This window comes from Crocuta crocuta, unplaced genomic scaffold (genome assembly GCF_008692635.1).
Source record: "Crocuta crocuta isolate KB4526 unplaced genomic scaffold, BGI_CrCroc_1.0 scaffold333, whole genome shotgun sequence".
Classification (NCBI taxonomy): domain Eukaryota; kingdom Metazoa; phylum Chordata; class Mammalia; order Carnivora; family Hyaenidae; genus Crocuta; species Crocuta crocuta.
The window spans coordinates 3897695-3910298 of NW_027532856.1; the positions used below are offsets into that span (position 1 = coordinate 3897695).

At 36.6% G+C, this 12604-nt stretch overlaps 1 protein-coding gene and 1 pseudogene across 1 annotated transcript in view; one reads left to right on the top strand and one right to left on the bottom strand.

Moving 5' to 3' along the window:
• SKA2 (spindle and kinetochore associated complex subunit 2) overlaps positions 1–12604 on the top strand; it is a 29117-nt gene that overhangs the window by 15174 nt on the left and 1339 nt on the right. Inside the window, exon 3 of the mRNA XM_077745597.1 lies at positions 6914–7000. Coding sequence (XP_077601723.1) covers positions 6914–7000 — 87 coding nt within the window. The remainder of the gene's footprint in view (positions 1–6913; positions 7001–12604) is intronic.
• LOC144216275 (small ribosomal subunit protein eS27-like pseudogene) lies at positions 11380–11538 on the bottom strand (annotated as a pseudogene).

The window sequence follows — 12604 nt, forward strand, 5'->3', positions numbered from 1 at the left end:
TCTTAGGATGGGTATAAAAATTTCCATTTATTTTATTTTATTTTATTTTTTATGTTTTATTTATTTCTAGGAGAGAGAGAGAAACAGCGTGAGCAGGGGAGGGTCAGAGAGAGAGGGAGTCACAGACTCTGAAACAGGCTCCAGGCTCTGAGCTGGCAGTCAGCACAGAGCCCAACGCGGGGCTGGAACCCACGAACCGCAAGATCATGACCTAAGTGAAAGTTGGACGCTCAACCGACTAAGCCACCTAGGTGTCCCTCCATTTATTTTTAATACTGATTTAGAAGAAAACTGGCTTTTGAAATGTGAATGTCTTTTTTTTTTAAATAAAAACACTAGTTTTATTTTAAATATTATAATGCTCCTAAAAATAAGGTTACTAAAGTTAATGAAAGAGTAACCTCACATCACCTCTTGGCCTTTTGGCTAAGGTCAAGTGTAAAGAGTAACCTCCCTGTTTGCAAGGCTTTAAGAGACTAATTTATAACTGAGGATGGCTAATGAATGAAGTTTATCAGTATCAATTTGCTCCCTTAATCAGACACTAATGAATTTTGGAGACTATAGTAATTGGTCAGTAAATTTCCTACCACGTGACTTAAAAGTTTTCTGCTTATGACCAGATCCTAGAACCCTATCGATATTGTCTCTGCTGTGTAAATAGCTCTGAGTAGTGCAATATTGCTTATAGGGTTTTGGTGTTTGGGAAGAACAGTGGGCAGGTTGCAGAAACTATGTAGCTGAAACTGAAGCAACATTCATCTTTGGAAAGCAAACAAATAGTAGAAGTTAATTCTTAATATAAACCTTAAATCTGAAACCTTAGGAGGAAATTTATCTTTTCTAAATTTTAACATTTTGATAAATGGGTTTATTTGTAGAATTATGAAATGATAGAATGATATTATTGGAAGAAACCTTAGATTTCCAACTCTCTCATTTAATAGAAGAGACCCAGAGAGATGGAAGACTTACCTAAGGCCACGTAGCTTGTTAGTGATAACAGGGCTAGAACTTCTACCACGTATCTCAATCCTTTTCTTTTTTTCTGGACCATACTACTAGATTATGTTCAGAGAGAATTTTTATAATTTTATTTTATTTATTATTTTTAAAGTTTATTTATTTTGAGAGAGAGAGTGAGCATGAGCAGGGCAGGGGCAGAGAGAGGGAGAGGGAGAATCCTAAGCAGGCTCTGTGCTGTCAGAGTGGAGCCCACGAACTACAGGATCATAACCTGAGCCAAAATCAAGAGTCCCAACGTTTAATCAACTGAGCCACCCAGGTGCCCCCAGAGGGAATGGGCTAACCAGCGATATGCTTGAAACTAAAAAAAAAAAAGAAAGAAAGAAAAAAAATCCAAACTTTAAACTTAACTTTAGGTAAGGTCTTTTCATTTCTCCCCCATCTATGTGACTTTTATTGGCTTTAATGTTATGTATATCGCATATAGATTTTGGTTCACCTGCATAAAAAACATACTAATGAAAACAGAACTAGAGGCAAATCACTTAGAGTATTTCTTTTTTTATTTATTTTTGAGAGAGAGAGTGTGTGCACATGAGCCAGGGAGGAGCAGAGAGATAGGGGGACAAAGGATCTGAAGCATGCTCTGTGCTAACAGCAGAGAGACCATCATGGGGCTCAGACTCACAAACAGAATCCTGAGATCATGACCTGAGCCGAAGTCGGATGCTTAACTGACTGAGCCACCAAGGTATCCCTAGACTTTTTCTTTATTAATGAAGAGTTCGAATCACTAAATCTTGATGGTTTTTCTATTTCTGAAGAATTGCATTGGTATCCTTTTATCTTTTTTGTTCCCTCCTTATTTCCTAGCCCACTGACTTCACTAATGAGTAAATACTTGCCCTGTGTATTATCATAAAATGTTCTGTTCCGTTCTTCATAGAGGATTACATTCTACTTTCAAGCTGTTTTTCCCATCTTTTAAAAATTTTTTTTAATTGTGATAAAATAACAAAATTTGTGATTTTAACCATTTTAAGTATACAGTTCAGTGGTATTAAGTACATTCTGATTGTTGCATAACCATTACCACTACCCATTTCCAGTTCTTCTCATTTTTCCATTACCACTACCCATTGCCAGATCTTCATTTTTCCAAACTGAAACTCTGTACTCATTGAATGATAACTCCTTATTCCCTCCTCCCCCTGTCTTTGAGAGTCTGTTTATAATTTTGTGCATCCTCTGAAATAATATTCAAAAAGAATGTGGGCACATTACTCAAGGTGGGGGGGTGGGAATTTAAAAAAATCTTTTGAAATGAAGTAAGTATACATAGCAGCTAGTGGTAGGAGGAGGTGGGAAGTCTTGGTTTTTAGCATTTGCCAATTTCCCTGGTGTAAATATTTCCACCTTGGCCAATTTCAAGCTACCAGTATGATGCCATTGAAAATGGAGTTGGAAGACATGCACAGCCGCACATGCTACAGTATTTTCACTATATACATATGATAGATCGCAAGAACATATATAATAGTAAAATAACTAGGAGGTTATGATTTTTTAGTATGTATTTCTTTTTAATTATTTAGTGGTACATTTATAAAATTTAAATTTTATTTTATTTCATTAAAAATTTTTTTAATGTTTTATTTATTTCTGAGAGAGAGAGAGAGAGAGAGAGGCAGTGTGAGCAGGGGAAGGTCAGAGAGAGGAAGATACAGAATCCGAAGCAGGCTCCAGGCTCTGAGCTAGCTGTCAGCACAGAGCCTGACGTGGGGCTTGAACCCATCAACCGTGAGATCATGACCTTAGCCGAAGTCTGACGCTCAACCGACTGAGCCACCCAGGTGCCCCTATAATTTAAATTTTAGTTATGCCCATTTAACAACTGGTTTACAAACAGTTTTGAAAATTTAGCTGACTCTATCATATCATTGATTAGAAGTACCCTCTTTGGTATCTTATTAAAATGTAAGTTACTTAAAAGCAGGAACCACTTATTGTTGATATAGTTCAATGATTTTATTTTTTATTTTATATCTTTTAGAAGTTTATTTATTTATTTTGAGAGAGGGAGAGGGCTGGAGATAGAGAATCCCAAGCAGCCTCCATGCTGTCAGCACAGAGCCCGACTTGGGGCTCCATCTCACAAATGGAGAGATCATGGCTTGAGCTGAAATCAGGAGTTGGATACTTAACCAACTGAGCCACCCAGGTGCCCCATTTTGATGATTTTAATAAATTGTGGACCTCAAGGTATTGTAGGAAGCCATAGCTAAAACTGGTCTTTGAAAAGAAAACATTGTTAAATGGTCTTTGGAATTATGCTAGCTAAACTTTAAGCAGAACTAAAATACCAAGTTAAAAAACACACATCTGTTTAAGAATATCCATTTCATAAACAAGTTAAAGTCTCCTAAAGATTTTTGTTTTTAATTTTTTTTTTTTTTTTTAATTTATTTCTAAGAGACAGAGAGAGAGACAGCAGGAGCANAGCCACCCAGGCGCCCCCTAAAGATTTTTTTTTTTTTTTAATTCCAGTGTAGTTAACATACAATTTTATATTACTTTTAGCTGTAAAATACAGTGATTCAACAGTTCCATATATTACTCAGTGCTCATAAAGGTAAGGGTACTCTTAATCTCTTTTACCTATTTCATCTATCCCCGCACTTCCCCTCTCTTTGCTCTCTATGGTTAAGTGTTTTTTGGTTTCTCACTTTTTCCTTTGTTCATGTTTTTGTTTCTTAAATAAAACAGATAGTGAAATCATATGGTATTTGTCTTTCTCTGGCTTATTTCACTAGATACTCTCTAGCTCTATCTATGTTGTCCGAAATGGCTAGATTTCATTCTTTTTAATGGCCCAGTAGTACTCCCATTGTATATATGTGTCCACATATTCTTTATCTGTTCATTTATCAATGGACACTTGGCCTGCTTCCATAGTTTGTAAATAATGCTGCAATAAACATCAGGGTGCATATATCTCTTTGAATTAATGTTTTTGTATTCTTTGGGTAAATACTTAGTAGTGCAATTACTAGATTGTAAGGTAGTTCTATTTTTAACTTTTTGAGGAACCTTTATACTATCTTCCACAGTGGCTGCACCAATTTGCATTCCCACCAACACTGTACAAGGGTTCCTTTTTCTCTACATCCTCACCAAACTTTTTTCTTGAGTTTTTGATTTTAGCTATTCTGACAGGTGTGAACTGATGTTTCACTGTGGTTTTGATTTGCATTTCTCTGATGAGTGATGTTGAACATCTTTTTATGCGTCTGTTGGCCATCTATATATCTTCTTTGGAGAAATGTCTGTTCATGTCTTCTGCTCATTTTTGATTGGATTATTTGTTTCTTGGGGTGTTTAGGTGTGGAAATTCTTTACGTATTTTGGATACTAACCCTGTACCAGATATGTCTTTTGCAATATCTTCTCCCATTCAGTAGGTTGAGAGATTCTGCCTTGAGGTGACCCTGGAGCCACAAATCCCATAATTCTTAGAATTTTGTGATAACTTAAAAGATTTTAAAACTTTCATTTTTTTATTAAAAAATTTTTTTAATGTTTTATTTATTTCTGAGAGAGAGGGAGAGGGAGAGACAGCGTGAGCAGGGGAGGGTCAGAGAGAGAGGGAAACACAGAATCTGAAGCAGGCTCCAGGCTCTGAGCTGGCCGTCTGCACACAGCCCAACACGGGGCTCAAACCCACAAACCATGAGATCATGACCTGAGCCGAAGTCGGATGCTTAACTGACTGAGCCACCCAAGCGCCCCAAGATTTTAAAATTTTTATTTGAAATTATGTTTCAGGGGTATCTGGCTGTGTCAGTTGGTGGAACATGCAACTCTTGATCTCAGGGTTGTGAGTTCGAGCCCTACTTTGGGTGTAGAGATTACTTAAAAATAAAATCTTTTAAAAAATAAAATAAAATTATGCTTTAGACCGTTATATAATGCCTTGAACTATATAAAAAGCTATAGGGTTGTAGTCTTTCAATCAAACAAATCAGGTCTTGGATGTTTAGAATCTTTGTCAATTGGATTTGGCCTCTCCCTTGTCACTTTCCCCATATTCTCCATCCACATGTTAGGTTAGTAAGCTTTTTTGTTAATATAAAGAAAAAGTTTATCCCCAAGCATATTTCAATATGGGAAATTATGCCAACAGGAATGTTCTTTATATACATACACATATGCGTATGTAGTAATTATTAATCTGCTTAATGAAATCCAATCATTGTATAATTTAATCACAGCAGCTAATCTGACAAATATATAAGCAAATGAAAAGCTTCATTTTGGAAAAACAAGTACAGTTCTTAACGAAGAACATCTTTATTTGTTTTTCTGATTCACAGCAATCCCTGCTGTTAGAGTTGCAAATCAGATACAGATTCTTAGAAAAAAATTAAAAACAAAAACTGACTTTCTCTTTTTCTTCTATTTCTATTCCAAAAGTTTTTGGTTATAAAGATAGAATTTTGGTAATTACAAAGTATTCCATTCAAATTTAGGCCAATAATGAGAGAAATTATTAGTAATAGAAGCTTTAGTGTATCTCTGATATTCTGACCTTAGAAGCATTTTAACTTCAGAGAGCCATTTTATTTTACTTCACATTCCAAAGTAGAACTCTTGGCTTACCTTTTTATAACAAAAATATTTGTACATCACTTCTCATTACACCTGATAACTACTTCTAACAGTTTTGTTGGCTTTTGTTCTTTCCACTAAGGCTTCAAAATGTCAAGAACCAATCTCCAGGCCAGAGCCTAACACTATAGTAAGGTCTGAATCCACTCCCCAAAGCAGTCTTGTTGGTTATGGCCTAGGAATGGGAGACCATCCCTGAAGAAACTATGTTTTGCCTTTCATAGTAAACTCAAAGGACCCTAGTTGTTTCCCTGATAAATTCAAGGCAGCACATGCTTTAAGATCATGTAAAAGAAACACAATTTCCAAAAATTAAGAATACTTTATACCACATTTAGAGATAGACCACTTTCAACACTCTGATCTATATCCTTCCCAACTTTTCTTTTTTTTTTTTTTAATATTTTTATTTATTTCTAGGAGAGAAAGAGAGATAGCGTGAGCAGGGGAGGGTCAGAGAGAGAGGGAGTCAGACTGAAACAGGCTCCAGGCTCTGAGCTGGCAGTCAGCACAGAGCCCGACGCGGGGCTCGAACCCAGGAACCGCGAGATCATGACCTAAGCGAAAGTCGGACGCTTAACCGACTAAGCCACCCAGGCGCCCCCCTTCCCAACTTTTCTATATGCGTGCACGCACATATTTTACAGCCTGTGCTAGTTTCCCCTTTTTTTTCTCCCTTAGAGATTTACTGCATATTAAGGATCCATGCTGGGACTCAGTTTCAGTAAACTCGGATTATTCAGACAACTACTACTGTACTATATGTAGCTTTTCTTGTATAATTTATGTCTCTCTAAGATTTCTAATTTTGATCTGTGCGGCAAATAGTCATAGTTCATTGTTTAATGGGGTTGTAGATGATGGTAACATTGCAAGTATCAATTGAATACTTTATCATTGAAAATAAATTTGTTCCTACCAGAGCTAGAAAAAACAGTTCCTAACTGATGAGAGTGTCAGTGACCCTGGGAATTTTGGAAACCATTGTTAGTTCTTATATTAATATGTGACAGTGGTTACTTAGTGTCTTAATTTTAGCTCTAAATCTAAGAGAGATGCAAAGAGAAACAACTTTCAAAATGTTAACTAGTTTTTAAATTTTTAATAGAGCATGGTATTATAGATGATGGAGGTTTTATATACTTTTTTATTTCCATATTTCTAAAATTAGTATATTTCATTGAAATGCTAAAAATATAAATATAAAAGAATAGTTAAAGTTATCATGTTTATTAGTATGTCTTTTGGTTCACAAAAAATGATTTGTGCTGATCTCTAGTTCCAGAAAGCTGACTCTGATCTGGATTACATTCAATACAGGCTGGAATATGAAATCAAGACTAATCATCCTGATACAGCAGGCAAGGTAATCTGCAAAAGAAATATATTTTTTACAGATTATTTTATTAAAATATTTTCTGATAGTATTTTTATAGAAGTATAAGTTAAATTATTAAGTAATAAATTTATAGAATCTTAAAATATTTTTGTGTTGGAAGCTTGATCATATATCCATAAACAAGGAAATTTGTGGCTCCTTTTAATTTTTTTAGAGACTCACATTCTCTCTCTCTCTTTTTTTTTTTTTTTGAGAGAGAGAGAGAATCCCATGAGGGGGCAGAGAGAGGAAGAGAGAGCGAGGGAGAGAGAATTCCAAAGTGGGGCTCAAGCTCACTCGAAATGGGGCTCTAGCTCACCTGGTGCAGGACTTGAGCTCACCTGATGTGGGGCTCAAACTTAAGAACTGTGAGACCATGACCTGAGCCAAAGTTGGATGCTTAATTGACTGAGCCACTCAGGTGTCCTGGCTACTTTTTTTTGAACCTTAATCAAGAATTTTTGAATCCAAAGGTACCAACTACTGTGGAAGCCTATGAAATTCTGAGAGAGAATATAGTTATCTCTAGCGTAGTAGTTAAAATAAGAAAAGAGAAACCTTGGCAGTCATGATACTTTGGGAGGAAGATGACGATGTACTATAAATTTGTTATATGAACTATGGTTTTTGCAGAAAACCACATACTTAGTATTTGCATACTTAGTTATTCTAAGTTTAGATTGATTAGAAATATTAACTCTGTTTGTATACCATAAAATTATAACTACATGTACACATGCCCATGGAGATAAAAAGTTGTGTTTTTTTTTTTTATTTTTGAGAGAGAGCGAGAGAGAGCGAGCGAGCACAAGTGGGGAATGAGCAGAAAGAGAGAGAGTGGGAGAGAGAGAATCCCAGGCAGGCTTCATACTACCAGTGCAGAGCCCCAGGCGGGGCTGGAACCCATGAACCCTGAGATCATGACTTGAGCCGAAGTTGTATGCTTAACCCACTAAGCCACACAGATGCCCTAAGGAGACAGTTTTTAAGCATTGTCTGTTAACATTAATTGACCACTTATAATGTTTGTCTCTGACAGGACTTGCCAACAGACAAGAAATATCATATAAATATTTTTTGAAAAATTTTTATGCAATTAAGAATTATTGTGAATTGGGTGGAAATGCAAATTAAAATAACATTTCTTTTTTTCCCCTCACCCCCACCCAGAGGAAAAAAAAAACCATTGTTTTTTAATTAAGGTTGGTTGACGCAGAATGTAACATTAGTTTCAGATATACAACATAGTAAGTGGACAACTCTATACATTATGCTATGTATACTTACCACAACTGTAGCTACTACCGTCTCTTACCATACAACACTATAAGAATACCATTGATTTATATTCCTTATGCTGTACGTTTCATCCTGTGACTTATTCATTCCATAACTAGAAGCTTCTTCCACCCACTCCCCTCATCCATTTTGTTCATCCCCTCATCCTTCTCCCATCTGGCAACTACTGGTTGCTTTTGTTTGTTCTCTGTATTTATTATTTGCTGTATTTCTCTTTATTATTGGTCTTTGTATTTCTCTTTTGTTTGTTTTTCCATTTGTTTTGTTTTTTGGTTTCTACATATAAGCAAAATCATATGGTATTTGTCTTTCTCTGTCTGACTTATTTTCACTTAGCATAATACCTTTTGGTCCCAACATGTTGATCCAAATGACAAGATCTCATTCATTTTTATTGGGTAATATTCTATTATACATATACACCACATTCTCTGTATCTGTTCATCTATCAACAAACACATAGGTTACTTCTATATCTTTGTTATTTAAGTAATGCTGTAATAAACATAGGTGTGCATATATCTTTTCCAATTAGTGTTTTTGTTTCGTGTGTGTGTGTGTGTGTATGTCTGTGTCTATGGGTGTGTTCTCTTTGGGTAAATAAGGAGTAGTAGTGGAATTATTGGATCATATGGTATTTCCACTTTCAATTTTCTGAGGAACCTCCATACTATTTTCCACAGTGGCTGCACCAATTTGCATTCCCACGGACAGTGCACAAAAGTTCCTTTTTCTCTACATCCTCACCAACACTTATTATTTGTCTTTTTTGGTACTAGCCATTTTGACAGGTGTAAGGTGTCATTTTGTTGTAGTTTTGATTTGCATTTCCCTGATGATTAGTGATATAGAGCATCTTTTCATATATCTGTTGGCCATCTGTATGTCTTCTTTGGAAAACTCTATTCAGGTCCTCTGCCCATTTTTAAATTTTCTGTGGGGTTTTTTGGTATTGAGTTGTAGGAGTTGTTTTAATATTTTGGATATTAATCCATTATTGGATATATCATTTGCAAATATCTTCTTCCATTAAGTAGGTTGCCTTTTTGTTTTGTTGACAGTTTCCTTTGCCGTGCAATTTGGTGTAGTCTTTTTAAAAAATTTTTTTAAAATGTTTTTGAGAGAGAGAGTCAGAGCATGAGTGAAGGAGGGGTAGAGAGAGAGGAAGACATAGAATCCAAAACTCTCTGGGTTCTGAGCTGTCAGTATAGACATGCTTTACCAACTGAGCTACTAGGTGCCCCGAGGAACTACAACTTTATTTATTTATTTTTTAATGTTTTTAAAAATTTATTTCTGAGAGAGAGAGAGAGTGCAAGCAGGGGAGGGTCAGAGAGAAAGAGAGACACAGAATCTGAAACAGGCTCCAGGCTCTGAGCTGGCAGTCAGCACAGAGCCCGACGCGGGGCTCGAACCCACGAACCATGAGATCATGACCTAAGTGAAAGTCAGATGCTTAACTGACTAAGCCACCCAGGCGCCCCTACAATCACAATCCATTTTCTAAAGGTAGTATTCTTGGGTAGATTCTTCATTCCGTTTCATTCCACTGTAATTTCAAAAAGTGTCAACACAAATACGTATGTTTCTCAGGGTATTTTGCAAAGGAAATTAAAAAGATAAAAAACTGGTACTTTCAGAGTTTAAATTTAGACTGATGCGGTTTGGGGGATATCAAATGGCTTTTTTTTTTTTTTTTAAGATTTCATCTTTTTTTTTAAGCCTTTTTATTTATTTTAAGAGGGAGAGATTGCTTGCGCCAACAGGGGAGGAACAGAGAGAGACAGACAGAGAATTCCGAGCAGGCTCCGATAGCACGGAGCCCGACGTGGGGCTCAAATCCACGAGCTGTGAGATCATGACCTGAGCGAAAGTCAAGAGTCAGACAGTTAATCGACTGAGCCACCCAGGCGCCCCAGATTTCACATCTTAATTTGAATTCTAACATAGGCTTAAAGGCAGCGTTGACTATAATAAATGGCATCAAAAATCATATAGCTAAATACATATATTTAGGGGTGGAACTCTTAGTCTAACTCAACTCATGCCTCGGAGCTCCTAGTGCTATTTTAAAACCTGTCAACACAGAGCCTGATGTGGGGCTCGAACCCACGAACCATGAGATCATGATCTGAGTCGAAGTTGGACGTTTAACTGACTGAGCCACCCAGGCGCCCCAAGGAACTATAACTTTAAACACTCATAATATTGATCTAATAACTCCTCCCCCTTGTAATGTTTTTTATTTTATTTTCGAGAGAGACAGAGTATGAGCAGTGGAGGAGCAGAGAAAGAGGGAGACAGAGAATCAGAAGCAGGCTCCAAGCTCCAGGCTCTGAGCTGTCAGCAGCACAGAGCCCGATGCAGGGCTCAAACTCATGAACCACGAGATCATGACCTGAGCTGAAGTCAGACGCTCAACTGAGTGAGCCACCCAGGCACCTCAATAACTCCCCCTTTATTTGTGTTACATTTGGGAAGAAAACCATGATCTTAATGTTTGTCAACTTCACTGACATTAGTTCTAACGATTATATATATATCAAGGAACAGGAAACTAACCAGTTACTAACTTCTAATATCTCTACATGGTGATAGTGCAATAAACATTCATTGAGCATTACTATGTACCAATCACCATGATTGTGTTTGTGTGTGTGTGTGTGTGTGTGTGTTCATATTCACATACATACATATAATTTGTTTAGCTGTGTTATCCTTACTCTAGTCTACTGTATTTGAAGTCTGTTGGTAATTCTGCATAAAAGTCAACACTTTTCAATAGAATCAACGTAAATGCAAAGATACAGTAAATAATAAGCTCCTTTTACTGTGTTTCTCACCTATATTTGCTTCAGAAAGATAATTTTTTCTTTTGAGCATATTCCTTACAGATCTTGTTTTCCCCCATAATCAAAACTTTACTGAGAAACTGTTACCAAAATAGATCACTGCTGTATACCTTACAAAATTAAACATAATTATATTATTTTGGTAGATTAACTGGAATTACTGAACTGATAAGGCTTTCTGCAATATAACACAAATTCAAGAGGTTATGTGGATTATTAGTGTTGCTTTCTTCTAGATGAACACCCTTCTGTGAGTCTGGCCTTTCCTTCTGTTGAGTGGCACAACACTGTTGAATAGCCTATACCAAGAACCACCATCTAAGCATGGCTGCAAACTATGGTAATCTTACAGCAACTTGGATGTTTTACACCCATAAAATTGGAATTTGGGCTTTAGCTAGCTGTTTCTTTGTATGTTTTTTCTTTTCTTCTTACAAGGACGGTTATAGTAAATCTCTAGCCAAAGAGGACAAGTCTGTCTCAGTATCACTGGGGTATATACTGAGAAAATACCTGAAAAGGCATTATAATATACACATTCCTTTATGTACATTTGGTGTCATCTATTATATCTTTGCTCCTATCAAACATACCACTAAGTTCTCTTAACTGTTTTCATGGTATTTCTCTTTTGTCCCTTTCCTACTTTTTTTTTCTTCAAGGTTTTTATTTATTTATTTTTTTTGGTAATCTCTCCATGAGGCTCAAACTCACAACTTTGTGCTTGAGTCACATGCTCTTCCAACTGAGCCAGCGAGGCACCCCGTCCCTTTCCTTCTTCCACTGCTCATGCTTTAGGTCTTGTTCACTCCCTGCAGTATTGTTTTATCAGTTTATAAGTTAGAGTTTCTCTTCTTTTTCCTTCTTGTGAGAATCAGCTTTTTTGTAAAAATCTTTTATGTGTTTTTTTTTTGAGAGAGAGAGAGAGACAGAGCACAGGAGGGGAGGGGCAGAGAGAGAGAAAGACACAGAATCCCAAGTAGGCTCCAGGCTCTGAGCTATCAGGACAGAGCCCAACGTGGGGCTCAAATTCACGAATGGTGAGATCATGACCTGAGCCGAGGCTGGACCCTACTGAGAACCTGCTGAGCCCCCCAGGCGCCCCGAGAATCATCCTTATTTACAATTAACATCATCAAAAGCTTAGAGAAAAATCTCCACGGAAACCAGAAGTAAAGGACCATAAAGTGAGTCTCTGCCATAGCCGTGAGATAAAGTCCATGAAGGAGATATCTGAAGGGTAGGAAGATAACCAAGATAGTATATATAGTTTTATAGAAACCAAGAGTTCATTTTAAGAAGATAGGAACAAGAAGAAAATACGAGAAAGGGTATCAAAATTATATGCTATTGGACAAGCTTATCTTTTGATTGTTTACAATAATCAGGCAAAGGATGTTAGTCTATGGGGTATTATTACTATAGGACCTAATGGTTAGTG